This window comes from Conger conger, chromosome 9, assembly GCF_963514075.1.
Source record: "Conger conger chromosome 9, fConCon1.1, whole genome shotgun sequence".
Classification (NCBI taxonomy): domain Eukaryota; kingdom Metazoa; phylum Chordata; class Actinopteri; order Anguilliformes; family Congridae; genus Conger; species Conger conger.
This window is the reverse complement of record NC_083768.1, coordinates 40,913,143-40,937,477: the sequence shown is the minus strand read 5'-3', so window position 1 is coordinate 40,937,477 and position 24,335 is coordinate 40,913,143. Positions and strand designations below refer to the sequence as shown.

Below are 24,335 nucleotides of genomic sequence, written 5' to 3'. Positions count from 1 at the left end.
CGTCGTTGTCGGAGTCCAGCTGGGAGCTGTTGGGAACGTCGGGGCAGTTGTCCCGAGTGTCCTGGAGACCATCCCCATCCCTGGACAGAGGAGGGGGGGGGGGAGGTCAGAGCACCTAGCACTGTGGCTCCGGAGCGAGGGCCGACTTCTGCTCTTAATCCCGCTCATTTCTGCTCTTAATCCCGCTCATTTCTGATCTTAATCCCGCTCATTTCTGCTCTTAATCGGACTAATTTCTGTTCTTAATCCTGATAATTTCTGTTCTTAATCCAACCAATTTCTGCTGTTAATCTGACTAATTTCTGTTCTTAATCCTGCTAATTTCTGTTCTTAATCCAAACAATTTCTGCTGTTAATCCGGCTAATTTCTGTTCTTAATCCCACTAACCTCAGCACTTAATTCACAAAATGTTTGCTCTTAATCATGCTAATTTCTGTGCTTAATTCAGCCAATTTCTGCTCTGAATCCCACTCATTTCTGATCTTAATCTTAATCCTGCCAATTTCTCATCATAATCCTACCAGTTTCAGCTCTTAATCCATCAGCCCGATCGTTCATTTGGTGAGGCATTAGCGATACAGTCGTGGGTCTACACTCCACAGTCATGCAGACTGCACCCCATGCATGCATACAGCCACTACCAAATGAGCCCCAGAATAACTGGCTGGAACATTAACAGTGAAACGCACACAATGGTTTGAAGGAGAGATCAGAACAGTGAGAGATCACACTCACATGTCGTTGTTGGTGTCACACAAGTCACCCACAAGGTCATTATCAATGTCTGTCTGCAGGAGGGAGAGAGAGAGAGAGAGAGAGAGAGAGGGAGGGAGGGAGAGAGAGAGGGAGAGAGCGAGATAGAGAGACAGAGTGAGAGAGAAGAGAGACAGAGTGAGAAGACACAGTCAGTATAGTCTTTAAAAACTCTGTGCTTTCACACATCATGAAGAACCAAAACCAACACATACAGCACCCTCTAGTGAGCTCTCTGACAATAAACAAGGGATTCATCAATAAAATAAAAACTGAAAAAACATTTAAAAAACGGATGAAAATGAGCTCTCTCTCTCTCCCTCCCTCTCCCTTCCCCCTCCTCTCTCTCTCTCCCCTCCCTCCCTCTCCCTCCCCCCCTCCTCTCTCTCTCTCTCTCCCTCTCCCACCCCCTTCTCTCTCTCTCTCTCCCTCCCCCCCTCTCTCTCTCCCTCCCTCTCCCTCCCTCTCCCCCTCTCTCTCTCCCTCCTCTCCCCCTCCCCTCTCTCTCTCCCTCCCTCTCTCTGTTTCTCTCTCTCCCTCCCTCCCTCACTCTCCCCCCTCTCTCTCACTCCCTCCCTCTCTCTCTCCCTCTCTCTCTCTCCTCTCTCTCTCTCTCCCCTCTCTCTCTCTCCCTCTCTCTCTCTCCCCTCTCTCTCCCTCTCTCTCCCCCTCTCTCTCCCTCCCTCCCTCTCTCTCTCCCTCTCTCTCCCCTCTCTCTCCCCTCCCTCTCCCCTCCCTCTCCCTCCCCTCCCTCTCTCTCTCTCCCTCCCTCCCTCTCTCCCCTCTCTCCCTCCCTCTCTCCCCCTCTCTCCCTCCCTCTCTCTCTCTCCCTCTCTCTCTCTCCCTCCCTCTCTCTCTCTCTCTCTCTCTCCCTCCCTCCCTCCCTCCCTCTCTCTCTCTCTCTCTCCCCCCCTCTCTCTCTCTCGCTCTCCCTCCCTCTCTCTCTCTCTCTCTCTCCCTCCCTCCCTCTCTCTCTCTCTCTCTCTCCCCCCCTCTCTCTCTCTCTCTCTCTCTCCCTCCCCCCCTCTCTCTCTCTCACCTGCATGGGGTTGCTGACTTCGGGGCAGCTGTCACAGGCGTCCCCCACCCCGTCCCCGTCCCGGTCAGTCTGCAGGGGGTTGGGCACTTTGGGGCAGTTGTCCAGAACGTTTGGAATTCCTGCAACGGGACAGAGAGGAGAAAATAAAATGCCGTGCCCTCCTTTCCCTCAAACCTTTAGGGTCACCACCTGCTTAGCGCACCGTGGGTTAGCGTGGAGAGTGTTAGCATGGTGAGGGTTAGCGTGGCGAGGGTTAGCATGGCGAGTGTTAGCGCTGTGAGGGTTAGCGCACTGTGGATTAGCATGGCTAGGGTTAGCGCACCGTGGGTTAGCGCGGCGAGGGTTAGCGTGGTGAGGGTTAGCGTGGAGAGTGTTAGCATGGTGAGGGTTAGCGTGGAGAGCGTTAGCATGGTGAGGGTTAGCGTGGCGAGGGTTAGCATGGCGAGTGTTAGCGCTGTGACGGTTAGCGCACTGTGGATTAGCATGGCTAGGGTTAGCGCACCATGGTTAGCGTGGCTAGGGTTAGCGCGGCGAGGGTTAGCGTGGTGAGGGTTAGCGTGGAGAGTGTTAGCATGGTGAGGGTTAGCGTGGCGAGGGTTAGCGCGGCGAGGGTTAGCATGGCGAGTGTTAGCGCACTGTGGATTAGCATGGCTAGGGTTAGCGCACCGTGGGTTAGCATGGCTAGGGTTAGCGCGGCGTTACCGTCTCCGTCGATGTCGTTGTCGCAGGCGTCTCCCTCGCCGTTGCCATCCGTGTCCTGCTGGTCGATGTTGGGAACGTTGGGACAGTTGTCGCAGGAGTCTCCGAAGGAGTCCGTGTCCGAGTTCTGCTGGTCCTTGTTGGGAATCAGCCGGCAGTTGTCCTGGAAGAAGAACAAAAAATGAGCTTGGGAAACACGGTACCCCCAGTACCCGAGGGTGAAGGCTAATGTTCAGCCCGGCACACACGGTTACTGCTACCTCACGTTTCCAGCGTCTTTGTGTTACCAAACAGGAGAAACTTTACTGTGAATTCTGCTCCACCATGTGCAGAAAGATATATAGACAGACAGACAGATAGACAGAAAGATACAGACAAACAGACAGACACACAAGGTGCTCTCCCTTTTCAAACACCACAGAGACATGTACACAGGGACGGACTGCCAGGGCATGGACAGAGGGACAGAGGGACAGACGCTTAGCGGTGGACAGACAGACGGACGGACGGCGGACAGACAGACAGACCTCCACGTTCTTGATCCCGTCCCCGTCCGCGTCTTCGTCACACTGGTCCCCAATGCCGTCGTTATCGGCGTCCTCCTGGCCCGAGTTGGGCGTGTTCATGCAGTTATCCTGTAAAACAGGCACAGACATTATGAAGTATGGAGGCAGAAACACTGGAGGTTTCGCCTTTAGCAGACCGGTAAAGCGTTTGCAGCGTTGGGAATCTTTGAGGGAGAAGCCAGGGTTCAAACCCAAAATCTCTGAGTTACTACATCTGTACTGTGCAGTGTGTGTGTGTGTGTGTGTTGGTGTCTGTACTGTGCAATGTGTGTGTGTGTGTGTGTGTGTGTGTGTGTGTCTGTGTGTGTGGTCACGGTACTGTACAGTGTGTGTATGGTGTCTGAGTGTGTGTGTGTGTGTGTGTGTGTGTGGTGTCTGTACTGTGCAATGTGTGTGTGTGTGTGTGTGTGTCTGTGTGGTCACTGTACTGTACAGTGTGTGTATGGTGTCTGAGTGTGTGTGTGTGTGTGTGTGTGTGTGTGTGGTCACTGTACTGTGCAGTGTGTGTATGGTGTCTGAGTGTGTGTGTGTGTGTGTGTGGTCACTGTACTGTGCAGTGTGTGTATGGTGTCTGAGTGTGTGTGTGTGTGTGTGTGTTGTCACTGTACTGTGCAGTGTGTGTACGGTGTCTGTGCTGCCGTGCGATGCAGTGTTACTGACCGGCTTGCAGTGCTTGTCGTTGTCGATGGATGCAGGGCAGAGACTGGTCTGGGTATCCATCGATATCAGTGTCAGGTCCACAGGTGTTCCCGTTACCTGCCCAACCCACATTACACTGAGGGAGAGGAAGAGAGACAGATCATTCAAAATGAACGAGGGAAAGATATAACGACGAGTCATAATAAAAATAACACATTTTATTTATCAGGTGTCTGAACACTCAAGGTCACCTTACATGGTATTAAACACAGGAACAAAAAAGACAAAAAAGAAGAAGAATGCATGGCATTGCAAGTTAGTTCCAAAATGACAAACAGGCCTCTAGCCTAGTGGCTAAGGTGCTTAGTCTAATCAACTGTAAGTCATTTACATTACATTATCATTTAGTTGATGCATTTATCCAAAGCAACTTGCAGTTGATTAGACTAAGCAGGGACCAATACCCCTGGAGCAATGGCAAAGGTTAAGGGCCTTGCTAAAGGACCCAAAAGCTGTAACTGTAATAATATATACACTATATAATATTTAACAAATAACACAAACAAATAAACACATAGATCACAGTCAGAGAGCACTTCACTAGTTGACTAGCAGGGTGTGCACTTGGTGAGTAGTGCAGGGTGCTCTTTTGGACAGATCCTTCCCATGATGCAGTGCACAGGCCCAGGGGAGAGGGGCGGGGCTCACCCTGCAGGTGACCTCGCCGTTGCGCTCGATGACGCAGTGCGCGCGTTGACGTCGCAGGGGTTGAAGCCCAGCGAATCGCAGGATCGCCACGGGAAACAGCCCGCCGTCTGGTTACCGTAGAAACCCGCCTTACACTGGCCACACTTGTACGAGCCCTGAGAGGGAGGGGAGGGAGGGAATCAGAGACGGAGAGAGAAAGAGGAGAGACAAACAGAGTGATGAGAGATTGAGGCAGAGTATGGTGAAGAGAGAGAGAAAGAGAGAGAGAGAGAGAGAGAGAGAGAGAGAGAGAGAGAGAGAGAGAGAGAGAGAAGAGGAGGAGCTTCATATCAGTGGTAACAAAAGTGTGGGCGGCCATTTTGTGAGAGAGAGATGAGACTCTATATAATTAGTTTACATCATTTTTAACAGGTGGACCAGGTGCAGCCCACATGCAGAGATGATCATTTGAGGCTTGGGTGGGTGTGGAGAAATGCACTGTGGGATTGAGGGGTGACCGGGGGGGGCGTAGGGCGTGATGACACACTCACCACAGTGTTGATGCACACGGAGTTGGGCACACACGCGCCCTCGACACACTCGTCCACGTCCATACACTCCTGTGGGAGAAAGACAGACAGGAAGTGACATCATCCCCTGGTACTGTGAGGTAAATACAGTCACGCTGGTCATGGGTAGCGGTCTAATCATCAGAGGGGTCCAGGAATGGCTCACAGACAGGACGTCGGTGTTGTGAGAGAAGCTAAATGTGAATGACTTGCGTCACTCTCAGCACGTGACAGAGTGCAACAGTTTGCAGTAAAACCAGGAGGCGATTTAGCATTTTTGAGCTATGGGTTCCCTCTGCAGATTTCCAACGCTTTTTTCCCATAGGGACTTTGTTTTTAATCGATAATAAGGTCTGTGGTTAACATAAGCTTCAGAGAGTTTCATGTTCTGTTCTTTACATCCATTAATGAAATTACATCCATTAATAACTCAACCACGTATTTCTAAACTGTTATGGGTTTTAAACATTTTTTGTTGTGAAATTGCCAGCCCCCATTCAAGTCTCATACTAGCCTGCCTGCAGGGGACATTACTGTTGTAGTTTCCAAAGAGCAACTCGTTCGCAATTTACTTTCATAAAAAAGCACAGCTTCATTAGTTGAGATATTATTTTTATTTTATTTTATTTTATTTACCATTGAACAACTCTCTTAGGCTCACATTGAGCACAGACCTTATTTTTGGCAGATAATAAAATCCCTATGGGAAACAAAAAAATTACTGGAAATCTGCCAAGGAAGCCATGGTCTCAGAAATTTCCGGGTCGCCCTACAAAAAGACGTCATCGCTGTAAGACTCTATTACTGCACTGTATAATCACGTCTGCACACGTCTGCCAAGACTGTATAAACCCTTCCAGATGTTGACCTCCATATTGTTAAGCGCAAAAATGTGACAATGGATGCTCTGTGCCGCATTCAGGCACCGGAAACATCCGTCACTAACCGGAACCTTCCGCCGTTAAGAAGCGGAGAGGATGGAAGGAATGTTGCTCCGGGTTTATTGTTTCGACTCCTTGGGGTTTGTACTTTTTGGACCGCCCCCCTAGATTTCTGGGTTTGGTTTGTTCCGCCCACCTGTTTGTGACTCTTGGCATACTCCACTCCCACCCCGCTGAGGGGGTGGCCAGTGAGCCCTGGGGGGCACGGCTTACAGGTGAAGCCCTGGGGCACGTTCACACACGCAGCCGGGGAGAAACAGGGCATGGCCAGGGAGCACTGGAGAGAGAGAGAGAGAGAGAGAGAGAGGGGGGGGATGTAGGAAGAGAGAGAGACAGATCAATAAGGAAGTTAAATGTTTACTCTGTGCAGACGACCTGCTGCTGCTGTCGACGGGTTGCAGCAGTATCTGGGATCTGCTGGAGCAGTACTTCCAGAACTGGGCCCTGACACTAAATTCAGCAAAAAAAACAAAACTGACACAAAGACAAAGTCAGGAAACCAGACACTGTTTCACTCTAAAAAACACCGCCGGAGAGTACTCTTTATACGGTGACTATCTAGGAGAGAGAGGGGGAGGTGGCTGGTGGTGGGACATGGGAATGTGTTCCGGCCAGGACGGCGTACCTCATCGATGTCCCGGCAGTGTGTGCCGTTCCCCGCCAGGCCCTCGGGACAGGGCCCGCAGCGGTACCCGGGGTAGTCGAAGGTCTCCATGCAGTGCACCCCGTGATAGCAGGGGCTGGGCATGCAGCGTGAGCGCGGCTCGTGGAACCCTGAAACACACCAAGCCCCGCCCCCGCCGCGTTACATCACCCCCACAGCCCAACGCCCTCTCTTAACGCCCGGGTTCCACAACGGGCCTGCGGGCTGTAGGGGAAAATTCACAGAACGAAAGATCTCCCTCCTAAAAGCATGATAACCAATCACAAGTCAAAATCAGACTCCACCTTAGTGAGCAGGCTGGTTCCTCCAAAACTCTCGACGATGTGTGCTAAAAGTTTATCAATATATCTGTATTAAAGTATGATATGTACCCTGTATAGTTTCAAACTGATTAACTGCTAAATTGTGCTAGGATTACACGGTGAGCCCAGCCAGCTGGCAGGGGGGGGCCCCGTCTTGAACTGTGTAGACCAAACTGTCAAGGACACGGGCAGAGCAAGATATGACTATACAGCTGATTTCTCCGGGACTCTCGATGTTTTATGCCAGGAGTGTATCTATTTGACCTAGAACATTAATTATAGCTGAGCTTATGAAAACGCAAGAAACCACAGTGAAAACTGTTGAAATGAGAGCAAAGAATGCTACGTACATTTACTCCCTTAGAAGAGAATAATTAATCAAATGTTTAGTATGTCTGTAGATTAGAAAAGTATATTAGAAGTGAATATTAATGAAATGTTTAGTTTGTCTGTATATTTTCAATGATTACTGCTGCTTAGTTTGTCTTATAAAAGCGAAAGATACAGAGTGACGTGTATGGATGACGTGTTAGAGGGAGGGCATCCAGAACTTTCTGAGGTCTGGTAGTTTGCCAAGAGCAGGTGCGGGGTGAAGTGAGGACACGTAGTTGGCAGAATGCCCTGAACTTTGTACAGAGTTGGCAGAGCATAAGGACCGTTGGCAATTTGCCACAATGACGTTGTGGGAGGAGCGTTGGGAGGAGTTACGATAAGAAAAGTGTGGGTGATTTGCCAGAATGAGGTTTGAGAAGGAGTTGTAGGTGGAGTAACTGTGTATAAAATGGGTGTACAAATGCCAGTCGGGGTTCAGTTCTGGAGAGCTGATCCGGCTTTATGCACGTGTGCTAATAAAGTCTGATTTTCCTGAAGATCTTGCTGCCTGGTGTCGTCTTTTCCCTCGCGAAGATGTTTTTCGACAAATTGAAGATTTGGACTCTGTCGTTTCATAGACACGACAGGGCCTGTACGATGGAGCGGGAATACTGAGCCAGCTGGAGACCCGTGCTGAGTGAAACCCGGAGCCCTGCCGGTCCTGGAACATGGACTGGGATAAAGAGCTGTTCTGGGTTTCACACGGCGCTGGTGCCCAGCTAACTGCCCATCGCTGTCACTCACCACACACTTGGCACTCCAGGATGGTGTTTCTGATCAGAGACATCTCTTTCACCTGGGGAGGAGGCAAGCAGGACGTATGAGATTCACTCAGTGTTCACATGTGCGCACACACAGAGACACACACACACACACAGACACACATGCACACACACTCACATGCACACACACACACACACACACACACACAGGCACACACTCACACGCACACACACACACAAACACACACACTCACATGCATACACACACCTACACACACACACATACACACAGACACACACACACACACACACACACACGCACACATACACCACTCACACACACACAGACACACAGTCACACACACAGACTCACAGTCATACACACACACACACACACACACACACCTGCTCTCTGATGTCCTGCCTCAGCTCCCCCAGGATCTGGTTGAAGATGATCAGCTGGCCAATCAGGGCCTTCGTATGGTCACCTGACACGAGGCCACAAGAAAGAGCGGGAAATCAGCGAAGAAATGAAAACCAGGTGAATATCAGGACAGTGGAGTGGAAGAAAGAGGGAGCAGGGCAGAACAGCTTTGGGAGATTACTGTTAATTGGGTGTTCAGTTGAACCCTGGTTGCGCTTACCCAGTATGGAGTTCACATCACCATTCACTGTCAGAATAAAACAACACAAATAAATATAATCAACATCATGACTACATTACATTACATTAATGGCATTTGGCAGACGCTCTTATCCAGAACAAAGCTCAAAGTGCATACCCATAACCAGGGATAAGTGCTCGGAAAGACCCTGGAGGGAAGTACAATTTCAACTGCTAACAGTACAACAAAGATAAGGACTAGGGCCTATTTGATCATTGGATATTTTTTTTTTTTTTACTTTTTTAAATAGTAATACCGCAACACGCAAAAATAAATGATTGGTAGCAAGAACAAAACATTGTTAGCGGGTGCTGCATTTTCCATCACTGCTAACTGATACACACACAAACGGAAAAACAACATCTACATACGCAGTCAAAGAAACAGCTCAATCTATTTGGTTTTGAACAGAATCACACAGGGTACCACTGAGTCAGTAAGGCGTTACAATAAGGTTCTATGAATTGGCATGAACTAATGTAGTTATTAACTAACTAACCACTAACTTCATCTGTACAGGTCTGTTAATGTACTTGTAATGTAGATAATTAATTCACGTTCACAACTACATTAGTTATTGCCAACTGATGTTGGAATGAAAGTCAGTAAATGTACTTGTTAATGGTTAACTAATTCTTTGGTTTGCTAATAAAAATATCAAAATAAATATCATGTAACAAAATGTGATGTGTAATTATGCCCTATCACCACTAGGTGGAGGTATTTATAAGGTATTTATAACATCTGTAGAAGAGTGACAATAAGACATGCGTCACATCATTGGCACTATAAGCACAGAATAATGCGCTGTAGCAGTAGCTGTGTCAGACGGGTCACCTGTGCAGCGGAAAGCCCAGTTCAGACCAGAGGTCTGAGACGTGACAAACCGCGCTTTAGAATGTTCCAGAGAGTCACAGCCGTGTGAACTACCGTCCCACAGCGTCTGACGCCGGTGCCCGCCGTAGCAGGGGATTCACCGTGTTTAGAACATGACGAAGAACTGCCAGCTGCAGCTCGTGGATCTCACAGCCATCTCTGGGGTATTAGACTGGCTGCCTGAGCTGTATTAGACTGGCCATCTCTGGGGTATTAGACTGGCTGCCTGAGCTGTATTAGACTGGCCATCTCTGGGGTATTAGACTGGCTGCCTGACTGGTCATCTCTGGGGTATTAGACTGGTCACTTCTGTGGTATTAGACTGGTCATCTCTGGGGTATTAGACTGGCTGCCTGACTGGTCATCTCTGTGGTATTAGACTGGTCACTTCTGTGGTATTAGACTGGTCATCTCTGGGGTATTAGACTGGCTGCCTGACTGGTCATCTCTGTGGTATTAGACTGGTCACTTCTGTGGTATTAGACTGGTCATCTCTGGGGTATGAGAGTTCTTACATGTGTTGTGAGAGTCTCCCTGGAACGGACAGTCAGTCAGAACTCCTGCTTTAGCCACCGAGCCGCCAAGAGCAATCTTCAGAGTTTCCACAGCACCCTGAAACAGTCATGACAGTGTTAGACACACACACACAGACACAGACACGCTCACACACGCACGCACACACACACAGACACGTGCACACTGCCTGGCTGGCTCCGATGTTACCACAAAACAGTGACTCAGCATGCCTGATAGCACAGACTATAACTGAAAAGTACTAGTCCTTCTTTCATGTCTAAAATTGTTGGCCCAAAGTATTTAAAAAGGCATTTCAGCCAGTAGAGCCCACCAAACGTCCCCTATGGTGTAGTTGGTTTTTACTACGGTGGCCCCGGAGGGTCAAGCCACGGGCGGCCTTAACCACACAGAAGTTCAGAGGCGAGCGTGTGAACTCTACACCTCAGGATCGGGTTCCACCGCAGACGCTGACTCAACAATGGCGGCTGTGATGGGCCCGCGACTCTCCAGCCCACCTCCGTGTCATTAGGGAAAACCGGCCCGCTTCTGTGCCTCCAGGGAAAACGGCGGTTATCAGTCAGGCAGGGACCACAATGGCGGCTCTGTTCGAGAGCGGCTCGACCGACACAGCTGGCTGCTTTTCACAGTCGCCGATCAAAGGCGATAGACTGAGCTGCGGTCAGAAATCTTACTGCCTTATTTTACTATTTAGATTGTAAAAAAAAAGGATAACTGTTCGGTGAGCTTATATGGCATTGGGCCGGCATTGGCTGGCAGTCGGAGGGTTGCCGGTTCGATCCTCTGCCTGAGCTGTGTGGAAGTGTCCGTGAAAAGGACACCTAACTCCAAAACGCTCTGATGATCTGCTTGGTACCTTGCAAGGCAGCCAATCGCCATTGGTGTGTGAGTGTGTGTATGAATGTGTGAATGTGTGAATGAGATGCATCAACTGTACAGCGCTTTGGATGAAGGCCAACCATTTATATGGGACACTTGTCGTCTGTCATTGAAATACAGTCTGTGTTCTCTCTGAATAAATAATTGACCGTTAAATATGTCTGAACTAGGATGTTCTGTAATTTTGCACACGTGCTATAAAAGGCCTGCTTAGAAAGAGAGAACTACAGATAATTAAAAGTCGCAAAGCGGTTTGATAGAACAAAATCCTGAAATTCCAGAATATTCTAATCAACCATCTAATCAACAACCAACCAACCAAATAAACATCTAACCAACAAAAACCAACTATCCAATCAACCATCTGACCCACATCCAAGCAACCAATCAAGCATCTAACCAACAAACCACCCACTATCCAACCATTCCATCAATAAATCAATCAGCCAACCCCTCAACAAATCAAACAACCAACCAACAGCCAAGTAAGTAAGCAAAGAAGTGACAGCCACCAACCAACCAATCAATTCCATCAATCAGCTAACCAATCAGCCATAGTGCTCTTCCCTATGGAAACTGTCATAGTCACTTAGGAGCAGGGGTGGGTATTTCTGGTCCTGGGGGGCCGGTATGTGTGCAGGTTTTTGTTTCCACCAATTACCCAGGATACATGAGCTAACTGACTGTATACACCAACACTGTCACACCCATAGATTAGCTGTAAATGTTAGCGCTAATCATGTAATTAAAGTCAGGAGTTGGCACGAAAACCAAAAACAGATATAGTCCTCGTTGCCCACCTCTGCTTTAGAGTGTTTCATGAATCGCAAGCAGAGGGTGTGACAAAGCAGACTGCATATGTCACATAATTAAAAAGGGGGAACTACATTACGGAGAGGTAAAAGAGCGAGTCACCTGTAACCTGCCGTAGGCTTTGTAGCCGTTGCGGATGTCAACAGACTCCGGGTCCGTTGGGAGCTGGACCAATGAGGGGAGGCCTTGGCTGGAGTCGGCCAATCGGCAGTTGAAGTAGAGCTCCAGGTTGAGGTTGTCCCTGCGGAGTCCGCCCACCCGGAGGATGAGCGAATGCGATTGGCCCTCGATCAGGTTCACGTTCTGCAGGCTGACTGTGTGGAGCTTCCCATCGCTCCGTACATACCGCACCAGAGCTGTGAGAGAGAGAGAGAGAGAGAGAGAGAGAGAGAGAGAGAGAAAGGGAGAGGGAGAGAGAGGGAAAGACAAAGGGAGAGAGAGAGGGGGAGAGAGTGAGAGAGAGGGGCAAGGAGAGGGGCAAGGGAAGGAGAGAGACAGGGAGGGAGGGAGAGAGAGAGGAAGGTGGGAAAGGGAGAGAGGGAGGGAGGGAGGGAGAGAGAGAGAGGGAGGGAGGGAAAGGGAGAGAGGGAGGGAGGGAGAGAGAGAGAGAAGGAGGGAGAGAGAGGAAAAGAGAGAGGGAGGGAGAGAGAGAGAGGAGAACATCAACAAGCTAAGTTATAAGCAACACAGTCATAACAGTAAAATTGTTGTATCCAACTAAATATTAATCAACATCCTGGCTCCTACTCAGCTCAATCAGTGTGCGACTGTGCGAATGAACACACGATTTCACCCATTCTGTTTAATTAAGTTGTATTTAGTACTGAAGTCTCGTATACGGCTGCTTTCTCAGACATGGAGGCCCCGTCCCTCTCCCTCACCCTTGCTGATCTTGCCCATGATAGCCAGCTCCAGGTACTTCTTGTTGTCCTGCTTGTCGTAGAAGCCCAGCAGCACTCCGCCCAGTTTGGGCGGGAGACGGAAGGTGGAGACGATGTAGATGTCGCTGAGCGTGTTCATGGCCCCCGACACCTTCTCCACCGCCGACACGCTCTGCTTAGCGTCCAGCGTCAACATGTCAATCACTACAGAGACAGATTTCAACATGTCAATCACTACGGAGAGAGATGTCAACATGTCAATCACTACAGAGAGAGACGTTAACATGTCAATCACTACGGAGAGAGATGTCGACATGTCAATCATTACGAAGAGAGATTTCAACATGTCAATCACTATGGAGAGAGATTTCAACATGTCAATCACTACAGAGAGAGATTTCAACATGTCAATCACTATGGAGAGAGATTTCAACATGTCAATCACTACAGAGAGAGATTTCAACATGTCAATCACTGCAGAGAGATATCAACATGTCAATCACCATGGAGAGAGATATCAACATGTTAATCACTACGGAGAGAGATATTAAACTGTCAATCACTACAGAGAGATATCAACAAGGGAGTCACTATGGAGAGAGATATCAATATGTCAATCACTACGGAGAGATATCAACATGAAAATCACTACGGAGAGAGATATCAATATGTCAATCACTACGGAGAGAGATATCAACATGTCATTCATCTGTGACAGGGAAGAGAGAGGGGGAAGTGGGGGATGGAGACACAGAGAGGGACGGACAGAGAGAAGGAGACAGAGGGAGGGGGAAGTAAGCGAGAGAAACACGGAGAGACAGAACGGGGGAGAGATGGAGGCAGGAGTAGGGAGAAGGAGACAGGGAGGAAATGAATGAAAGACCTCTCCCGTGCGTCCCGCTGCAAACGCAGGTCGAATCCGCGGACCCGCGTTACGACGCACAACTGCCCCACCAGCGCATCGCCGCTGGGTCCTATTGGCCCGCAGTCGGCCAATCGGTGCCCCAGGTGATAGTCAGAGCGCCAGATTGGTTACCTCGCAGTTGTTCCGCGGCATCGCTTTTAAATCACTGCACCGTGCCAAACGAAAGCAGTCTTCCCACATTTTTTTACGCTCACCGTTTTAAAATGAAAACGTTTCCTGAAGCCAGAGAAAATTAGATTACACATATCTTCCCTGTGGTGCAAATGCCTTGTATGTCCCATTATTGCCAGTTATTTTCTCTCCACATGCAGAAAGTTCTTGTCGAGCTCTATGCACTAACACTGTCTCGTAACTCCACAAGTAATAAAGTTGATTCAAAACCCCTCTGCGACTTAACCATAATGTTGTAGTGTTGCGCTCATAAATTTAAAAAAAATGTTTCTAAGAATTTCCATTAAGAAAAACATACAAAGGTTTTTTTTTTTTTTGCACAATACCAACAGTAAAAAGTTTTGTGTTATTTTAACTCCAAGAAGGTTTCTATGACTTCAACAGAGATAAAAACGTACAGTCCTGGAATAAAACCAGCTCTGTCCGAGTTGCCAGCAGTGTAGACTCAATATTTAATTGTGTACGTTATGCCCATTTACAATGTTAACAATGAATACCTAATTTAGCATGATAGCACGATAGCGGATTTACATGTTCTCCTGTATATTCCACAGCTTCTGACAAATTCATTTTACCAACAGCTGGTCTTTCCCAGAGGGAGGGCAAAGCAATTCCCTTCATCTCTCCAAGGATTCAAACCTATGCCCTCCAGGGTCCAGTTTGTGATCCTAGACCATTGCTGCACCGCAAAAGCATAAATCATAGATAGGCACTTGGTGTCAAATTTAACTTGACTTCAACACTGTGTTACACAGTACTAATAATCAACTCTGTAATTGCAAAAAGCATTCAATTCAATTCAGTTCAACTGGCTACTGATTACGGACCTGTTTTGAAGAAACCAATCACACAAATTGAAATAAAAGCAAGTTGCTCTCATAAGTGGTAGCTAGTGGGTGGCAAGTTTCTAGCGAGCCAATAGGAGGCACTCCACCGGGTGACCAGGTTAATCCTATGACAGCAATAGGAACAATGGAGATGCAGAATGCCCTGTCCTTCAGATTCATTCAATTTTACTGGATTTATATTGCGCTTTTTTGGTCTTGATAGGAACGTGGCTATAGAGGGGGGAACCCATCCACCACTGGCCAACCCAGTGTTCAGTTGTTTGTAAACATGAGACATTTATTTTTACGTATTCATATTTCTGTAAAGTGTTTGGACAGAGCCCTGGTTTAAAATCCAGCTATGCCAACTTGACCAGCTTGAAAATTTAGCTGATCAAGCTGGTCATAAGCTGGTCAACCTGGGTATGAGCTGGTCAACCAGCAAGGCCCAGCTGGTCATAACATTGGTCTAGCTGGGTATGAGTTGGTCAACCAGCTACCAGCTGCTTCGATTTTAGCTTGAGCTGGTCAAACAATGTCATGCTGGGAGCAGGTCTGAACTGGTCAACCAGCTAAACCATGTTGAGCTGGGAGCAGGTCAGAACCGGTCAAACCAGCTACCAGCTGTCTCAAAACCTAGCTTGAGCTGTCTTTTTCAGCAGGGAACAGACAGGTGCAGTACCACTGAGGGACTCTTGGTGAAAGAGGGGAGAACCCAGCCCTGGCACTGGGTCAGAAGGGATGGATAAAATTAAGGATTTGGAGGAGCAGCAGCCGAGGTATATATAGAGCGTCAGCTGCGAGGATCAGAGGACAGGAAAACAGTGATTACGACGGGGCACGGAGGCACTTCAGAGGCAGCGCAGGGGCGCATTAAAGCGCTTAAATGGGCTCTATGTGATCAGAGCCCAGAGACCGGGCTAAGTACAGAGCGGGGCCTGCCACATCACATCACCGTGTGTCTCCCCAGCTGCTCACGGCGCTGACGCAGCATCTGCCGCACCGCCCCCGGCAACACGAGTCACGGCTTGTCCTCATTGGCTACTTCATTAAAAGAAATGCTCGTCTGAGCCAATAGGGAAAAAAAAAAAAAAAAACACAAAACGGCACTTCGGGCCAGTTTTTGCAGACGCGGGTTAGGCCTCGTCCTGGGCCAGTGGTTCCCGAAGCTCTCCTCGCGTACCCCCAGTCAGTCCAGGTGTTTGATGTGTTCCACCTGCAGCACACCTGATACAATTAATGAAGCCCTTGATTAGTTGTGTCAGGTGTCCTTGAGGTGCAACACTTGAGGAGAGGATTCTACAAATTAAAAGGTACAAATTAACATTGTTGCTTTGGGTACAATTTGATAGACTTATAGGGAACCGCCCCGGCGACATGCATTTGTACCTTTTTCGGCACTTTTTGTAAAATAAAACATAAAAAATATAAAATAATGATAATTCTGAGAGTGGAGGTAGGGCACACGCAGTTGTACAGGATCGCCTCAGTAATTACCCAGCTGTGGAAGTGGACGGCATGCCGTTTGTCTCCGTTTGTTCCGGACGAGAGCGTGGGCAAGGCGGCGCGTCACCTCAGGGGCACAAGGGTACGGTTACGCTGGGGTATTCCGATCCGGAGAGACCAAAACCCCCCCCCCCCCCCCCCGCGCTAACCGCTAACCGCTAAAACACATGCCGCTGCAGAGGCCTACTCCCTTAGGCCCAGAGGGCCCATGGTAATGTAAGCAAAGTGGGGGGGGGAATCAATGATTGATTCCCCCCTTTTTTCCCCTGACAGCTGCAAGATTTCAATGGTCTGGCCCGGCACAACCCCCCCCCCCCCCCCCCCATTTCCCTCCCCTTTCTCTCTCCAATTGTGCCCCCCACCCCCAACCCCCCAAAAAATGTGCATCCCACTTCCATTCTACAAATCACTCCCATTTGTTCTTGAGTCACCCCCCCCCCCGCTTTCTCATCTTTCCCCCTTTCATTCTCTCCTCTTCCTCTGCCCCTGCACCTTCCCTCTCTTCCTTCTCCTCTCTGATCCTCCTTTCCCTCTCTCACTCCCTTTCTTCCTTTACTTCTTCCTTGACCCTCATCGCCCTCTTGAGAAGAAAGGATTCCCAAAAGACTCCTAGCGTGCGTCTCCGTAGAGCAGGGGAGGGCAGTTCTGGTCCTGGAGGGCCGGTGTGAATGCAAGGCTTCAGTTCCACCCATCACTCATAATGGCTAAATGATCTAACTAACTGTATAACACTGGTTCACTGGTAGATTAGGTCACAGTGAAACATTTACATTACATTACATTACATTATTGGCATTTGGCAGACGCTCTTATCCAGAGCGACGTACAACAAAATATAATATATAATATACGTAAGTACACAAGAACTTATCATGCGCTTATCATGAAATGTAGCCAAAATGTAAGACGGTGTAAATGTTAGGGCTAATTAAGTCATTAAGGCCAGAATTTTGGCATGAAAACCAGAAACAGATTTAGCGCTCATTGCCCACCCCTGCCCTAGAGGAGCCCTGTCTAGTTCAAGGGTCGTATTTCGGGTAAAATGGTTCAATCTGGGAGCGTTCACAGTTTTCACACCTACCACAGAGCAATGTTTCTCAACTGGGACCCACTTGCCAGAAGGACCCACTTGCCAGAAGGTTTTTGTTGCAACCAGGAACTCACACACTGATTTACACTTTACACTATTACATTATTACATTACATTATTGCCATTTGGCAGACGCTCTTATCCAGAGCGACGTACAGTTGATTAGACTAAGCAGGAGACAATCCTCCCCTGGAGCAATGCAGGGTCAAGGGCCTTGCTCAAGGGCCCAACAGCTGTGCAGATCTTATTGTGGCTACACCGGGATTAGAACCACCGTGTCCCAGTCCCAATGACTGCGTGTCCCAGTCATTTTACCTTAACCACTACGCTACAGGCCGCCCCATTTAATGACTGAACCAATCAAAGCACAAAAAATGTGTGTGTGTGAGTTCCTCGTTACAGCCAAAACCTTCTGGCAGGTGGGTCCCGAGGACTGGAGTGGAGAATCAGTGCCATCAGGGCTCCATGAAGAGCCGAAAAAGGCTTCCCCTCCAGGACGGACACAAGCCAAGGAACTCTTTTCCAGAGAGCGCACCACTTTCTCCTCAATCTTATTCACTCCTCCCCAGGTCCCATTTCATCGGTCGTCCCCCGACTCCCCTCTCCACCGTTACTCTCTCTGGCCAACGTCTACGGCTGAAACTCAAAGCGCGGTGGGAGACAGAGGGGAAAGAATAACACGCCAATGGGGTTTTTTTTTTTTCGCTGCTCATCATAACAAGGCAGCCTTCTCTCTCTCTCTCCCTCTCTCTCCCTCTGCCTATCCATCCATCTCTTCCTCTCTGAGCCACTATTGTCCTCTATGCCTCCTTCTCTCTCTACCTCTATCGCTCTCATGCCCCCTAGCTCCCTCTCTTGCTCCTCAGCTTTCTCTGTATACCTGTCCATCCATCTCCACAAGCTGTGTGGTCATGTTAGGTGCCAGTCAAAGTTTGAGAAAGGAGAACATTGTTATGGTGCTTAGCAACAGTCTTCAAAGTTCTGAATGAAAGGCAAGGTATGATTAAAATACAAGAGAAAGAGACAGAGGTAAAAAGGCCCAGAAATATTATTTTTTAAAACATCTGTTTGATTGATCTTGTCTGCTTGACCCCGTTGGACTTATTCTGCAACCACAAACAGCCGATCCGTTCAAAAAGACGACCTCCATTTTAGCTCCAGGAACTTAAATCAGTAGCTGCTTCTCAGACGGGTAAACACGTCTCGGAGCCTTTGAAATGTGACCTCATTAAATTTGGGAGATGATCTGAAGGGGAAAATCCTCTCCGACTCCTCCTCTGGCCTCTGGGAAACCTCGTTTCCACACCGCCGCGGGAAGGGGTGCAGTCAGGATTTTTGGCAATGCGCGTGCAGTAGATTAGGTGCCGTGAGACATAAACACGGCTGGGGCAATCATAGGCATACTGCGGTAACAGATAACGCGGCCCAGCCCACCACCCCTGTTCCGAGCATTACCCCCCAAAACTTTATGATATTACGCAATCCGCGCTCATGTGGGAGTTCACGTCCCCGATGCGTGTACACTTTTAACACTGTATTAAGACTACATATCCCACAATTCTCAACCCCTGAAATGTGCGCTGGAACGTTTTCCATCGCTGGTCTGGACATTTATTGTTCCTCGAAACATACACACAGGTGGCAGTGGACTTATTTTGTCCTTTGTTTCCACCTAGACACCCCCCACCCTTCTTGGACACGTTTTTTTTCGTCTTCTTGGGAACTGACGCGCTGTACTTCTGACTTCTGTGTGAGCGGCATTTTGGGCTAAATCTGGAGGTATGCATCCTGGACAGGGTTTCCGATCATTTGCGAGTATATTCTCTAAACACACTACTTTCTTTTCAGCAATGCGATGTATTAATTTGAATTGTCCCGCGTCAGCCACGTCGCAAATATAGGATAACTTACTCAGCAGCTTGTAAGATAAATTAGAGAGCTGAATAAGTGCTGGACACATACTTGAATGCAGCCTATTGAATTGAATGTAGCCAGCAGTAGCAGCCGCTGGATGTTTGAGGATAACTGCAAATGACCTATTAACATATTTAACAAGAGACATTGTTGTTAGCATTTGTAGAAAAAGACCCCCAGCGATGTAAAAGGCGCTTGGACGTTAATCTTTCCCTAAGCCCCCTCAGTGCATATCTATTGATAGTGAAGCAAAGCGGAACCCCCTCCTGACTGTTATCAGGATGGGACGCCTTTATGCGCCCCAGTCGTTTGCATCTCTTTTCATTGCGTGCACTTCACGCTTTTCATTGTGGGCCCAGCACATAAAGGGCTACAATTTACATGGGCTAATTCCTGTTAATTCAAAAGTAAAATAATATAAACACGACAACTAACCGAGCTAAATATAACCTATGCTTAGGACTGACAATACGTGTATTTTCCTGTCCATGCCAAATAACAGTTAAAGTCATGCAAAAGTTGTGATAGAAGGTTTTACGTATAGTACGTGTTCTTTTCTTTTTCATTTTTCTTCGAAAACACTTCAGTTTCCACAGAGCAGTGCATTGGAAACAGCGGTTTAGGGCAGCATACCTTGCATCTCCGACGAGTCACAGATACATAAGAGGAGAGAAGCTGAGACCAAAAATAAGAGTGGCATCGTCGTTTTCGCACCCATGCTGCACGGAATGTCTTGCGTACGTCGGCCAAAAAAAAGTATCCTGCGCCAAACACCAAAATACAACAGAAAATAAGAACCACCTGTCCCCAAACCACCGGTGCAGATGTTGCCCAAAAAAACCCCGTATCAGATCGTTGTTCAGTTCCTTTGCGGTGCGCTGACCCCGCAGCCGGCGAGAAGCGGTGACTTAAGAAGAATGGAGAGCGAAAGTGTCAGCGAGGGAGTTTCTCTGAGACTCTTGTGATCCTCGCCGCACGGGGTGCGCTGCACATTCCCACCATATCGCTAATAAAAAAGAAAGTCCTGCACGCACGACGCGAGTCGACGGAAGATAGCGTCTGTCTTATTTGCATCACCCTTTTATTACCGTTTCTGAGGCAGCTACTCACTCAATAGCAGTATTATAGGCAACTCCAGAGGCGCCCACAAACTGATGCCACGCGGAAGAGAACAGCCCACTGCGAGATAAAAGACTGACCATTAATTCACACGGACGTTTCTGCGACTGCCAACGTCTTGCCTTTGGGTGGGTAGTGGATCGGTTTTGTGCAAAAGGGCCATTTCTATTCATGAAAACATTTTCTAGCCTATTATCAATTAATCTCACTGACTGCGAGGGATTTGCAGGTGATTGGTCGAGTGAAGGTACCCCCGCCATCAAGACCAGATGCGTAATTTCGCTGTCGATTAAACGTTTTGGCCAATACGTGTTTGACGCAGTCTCGTGCACCCTCGCGCCCACACATTTTATGTTCCCGTTTTAGTGCTATGAAACCCCGCCTCAGTCAAAGAGTGTGTGTTGAAAAGTTATAAATTAAGCTCGTTGAAATGTCTTTTTCTTTTCCAACTCGGGAGGTGAAGCTTAAAAATAAAATGTTTTCTCGTGAATGAGCGGACGCGGCAAAATGAATCAGTTCCAACTTCATCATAATATGGACGTACAAAACGTTCCAACTCGGTCCCCAAGGCCGGAATTATCTAATCCCCCGCATATTCCTTGGCAATTTGAGAAATGCTTGTTTATTGTGGTTTACTGTTGTCCTAGCAACAGCGTTTATTGAGAACATGTTGCCACTTATTTCCTCTTTGTTGAGTGATGAAGCTGTCAGCGATAAATTAAACAATTCTCACGCCATTCAAGCGTTAGAAACTGTATGTGGATCACGTTGCCTGGCTCTGCATGCAAATCAGGAAATTATGTCACAAGCTACGTTGTTTTCAACTTTAAAGTATAATTTCAAATCTGAGCCTGAAACATTCTCGTCCTGGTTAAAGTCTTGATGTGCCGTCTGTGAAAAGTTTGTCTCTCACACGATCACAATGGCCCGTTTTGGCAAGTACTTTGTAGTACTACATCTTACACTTTGCATTATATCAGCAGGCTGTTTGCTGATCAGACTGCTAGGTCTGATATCTCTAGCTATTTTTCTTACTGAATACATTGTCCGGCTGGAACACATCACATGGTTCTTTCGTTCCTTTAAACCAGAACCAGCCTTAATGACAACCCTCATTCGTGACTCAGATAAACATTGCGCAGACATTTTTCCTGCATCGCTCTTTAACGCACATGGAAAATGAGGACATATTTTTCCCAGCGCATTTCGGGAAGGACATTAAATTGGGGACCCAGCGGACACCACAGAGGGCAAAGGTGGGACTTACTTGTCCTCTCTGAACGCCCCAACGCAAGGGGCTGTCCGCGACCCACAGACACACACACACACGCGCACACAATCTAGACCGAACATGGGCCAAGCGCAGCATTCTTTACTGGTGATGAAATGGACAGCTCGAGGTCTCCAGAGTTCACGAGCGGAAGGATACTAGCGTCAGAATGAGCTCGCGCAAGGTTTCTCCCGGTCGGTCAGGTGGCCCGCAAATAAAATAATAAAAACGCTTCCGTTCCTTCCTCAAAAAAATAAACTAGGATAAACTCTCGTCATGGTTCGAGTTCAGAAAACAAGATTCAGTCAAAAACCTCGTTCATCAAGAAATGCCACCTCCCAAAGACATCACAACACCCATTCCCCCAATGCAAGTTTCCAGCATGTTTTACAAGTTTCTGCTTTGAACTCGATGGGTCTGTAGCGGTGTCATGGCTCAAACCCCTATCCCACATTTCCTCTCTCAACCCTTTCAATCAAACGAGGCCTCCTGTTAAGGGCGTGCTTTTTTCTAATTTATCATACAGCATAATTAAAACTGGAGGACGCACGCCGGCCATTTTGCGACAAAACGCTGACCGTTACATTACATTATTGGCATTTGGCAGACGCTCTTATCCAGAGCGACGTACAGTTGATTGGACTAGGCAGGAGACAATCCTCCCCTGGAGCAACGCAGGGTTCAGGGCCTTGCTCAAGGGCCCAACGGCTGTGCGGATCTTATTGTTTGCAACACCGGGATTAGAACCACCGACCTTGCGCCGCCCCTTGTTACGATGAAACCCATTTACACTGGGGAGTGATTTGGTGGCCAGACAGAAAGGCGGAGTTAGGGAATTTGACCGGATCACGCAAAGCAAAACAAAATAACCCACGACAAAAACTGAAGTCCCAAAGCCTTTTTTAATCATAATCATCACCCTCATCTCATCAAGAAAAAATATAAAGCATTTACAGTTTTGGTTTTACATTTCCAATCACCCTGGTGAATTGGAGGAGGCAAAGAAGCGGAAAATTAAATAAAAATGACCACAGAAGATTAAGAATCGTATCATTAGCCGGATTGAGCAGTTGTTGAATTCGATGCGGTCACACCCCAGTGGAGCAGAGAAACTGGTGACGGTTAAGTTCCGCACAACCGAAGATCACAAACCGTTACCTGAAGTAGGATTCATGGAAGGTTTCCGAAAGAAAACATTAGGCCTACTTGCTCGGGTAAGGGGGGCGGCGTGAACAGGATCAATCATGTACTACCTTCAGGAAAAACCGCTCCAAAGTGTGTTACGTCACAAGAGTTTTGCGCGGTTGGTTCCCATGCCAACGCTGACAAACTGCAGAACCCCGCCCCCGCCCCGCCCCCATGCAAATGATTGACAAAGGAGGACACGATTTACGCGATTTAAGTGCTGTGACTACCGGGGGGCATGGACTGCAATTAAACATTTAACTGCAATTAAAACTTCCGAGTTTCAAACGGAATCCCCGCTCCCTATTCTCACACACTCCAATTCCTACACTGGTAATTCCACGACTTTGTGGCCCCCCGTAAAACCACCAACCTCTCACCCAAAATTGCAGTCCCCAGCACTTGACCAGGGGGACTGCGAAAGGCGCTTTTGCAGGTGTGAGACGTTAACACTTCTGAGCGAACCCCGATCCGGTTGGGTTTCTGAACAGAAAACAAACCACTATAAAACTGACATTCAAGTGCAGGACGGAGAGAGGGGGGGTGTGTGAACGTACAAACGCTACGTTTTGTCTTTAGTATCGGCGCACACACCAGCCTAGCACAGCGTGTGCTAGTCGACTGTGGTGTTTCGGTACGTTTTGCGCGTTTCTTGCGGGACCGCTGGGCTTTGCTGACGCGAGCCTTTGACTACGTTCGACAGGGGAGCAGAGAGCAGGAAACGGCGGATCGGGTCGCTGTGCGGCGGCTAGCGGGTGATGAGCGAACGACCCGGACAGGGAGAGAAACTGTCGGCGACGCAGTACAGCACTCAGATTCACGAGAAGGATAATAATAATAATCATCATCATCATCAGCATAAGTACTTTCGTTGATTACATTAAGCAGGGGACAATCCCCCCAGGGCAAAGGCACATGACTGGTACCTGGAAGGTTGGTGGTTCAAGCCCCAGTGTAGCCATCATAAGATCTGTTCAGCTGTTGGGCCCTTGAGCAAGGCCTTTAACCCCCATTGCTCCAGGCGGAGGACTGGCCCCTGTGTATTCTAATCAACTGTAAGTCGCTTTGGATAAAAGCGTCAGCTAAGTAACGAATCTAATGCAATGCACCAGGATGGGCCAGCTCTCCCACCCTTCTTCTGAAATCCTACTGAAAATAAACAGCGCCACCATCCAAGGTCCCGGATGTGATATACTGGTCTCCAGGCAGATCTGTATTTGTGTATTCACGAGAGACTAAAGCGATGAGATGAAAATCAAGGCTTTGCTACGACTTTGCCGCGATTAAGCAACGTTCGACCCAAACCAAGAGCGCACAGTTCAGAGACCCAGAGCATCATCGGAATGCAGGGCCGCCTTTGAGCTCAGCTGTCCCCTTCTTTTGAATGGCACATATTTATTTACTTTATTATCTTTTATTAATTTTCTGTGCGATTGGAGAGAGCGGTGGGTTCTGAGGGGGGGCAGGGAGCTCTGAGAGTGGAATTCTTTTGACGAGAGCAGAGAAAACAGAAGCTAAAAAAACGTTCAGCGTGCCTGTAAGAGATTCCTTTTAATGACCTGAAATCCAGTCGAAATTCCAGACTTCGGTCTGAGGGTAACCCCCGCAGAACGCGGAACAATGTGGAACTGATTATGAGAAATGATCAGAACAATAACAAGGCTGAAAAATGATTTGAAAAGTAGAACGTCTACGCAAATGTCCCCCAGAATATCGGTGACAGGGG

General features: G+C 48.2%; 1 protein-coding gene across 1 annotated transcript in view; it reads right to left on the bottom strand.

Moving 5' to 3' along the window:
- Positions 1 to 20,197, bottom strand: part of LOC133136582 (thrombospondin-3a-like) — a 31,399-nt gene extending 11,202 nt beyond the window's left edge. Inside the window, 18 exon segments of the mRNA XM_061254215.1 lie at positions 737 to 789; positions 1,794 to 1,912; positions 2,496 to 2,655; positions 3,020 to 3,127; positions 3,719 to 3,748; positions 3,750 to 3,833; positions 4,406 to 4,447; positions 4,450 to 4,560; positions 4,936 to 5,004; positions 6,031 to 6,171; positions 6,520 to 6,668; positions 7,977 to 8,028; positions 8,360 to 8,442; positions 8,599 to 8,625; positions 10,011 to 10,107; positions 11,824 to 12,077; positions 12,603 to 12,806; positions 19,669 to 20,197. Of these exon segments, the coding sequence (XP_061110199.1) occupies positions 737 to 789; positions 1,794 to 1,912; positions 2,496 to 2,655; positions 3,020 to 3,127; positions 3,719 to 3,748; positions 3,750 to 3,833; positions 4,406 to 4,447; positions 4,450 to 4,560; positions 4,936 to 5,004; positions 6,031 to 6,171; positions 6,520 to 6,668; positions 7,977 to 8,028; positions 8,360 to 8,442; positions 8,599 to 8,625; positions 10,011 to 10,107; positions 11,824 to 12,077; positions 12,603 to 12,806; positions 19,669 to 19,753 (1,868 nt within the window). The 5' untranslated portion in view covers positions 19,754 to 20,197.
- Positions 20,198 to 24,335: the final 4,138 nt, after the last annotated feature.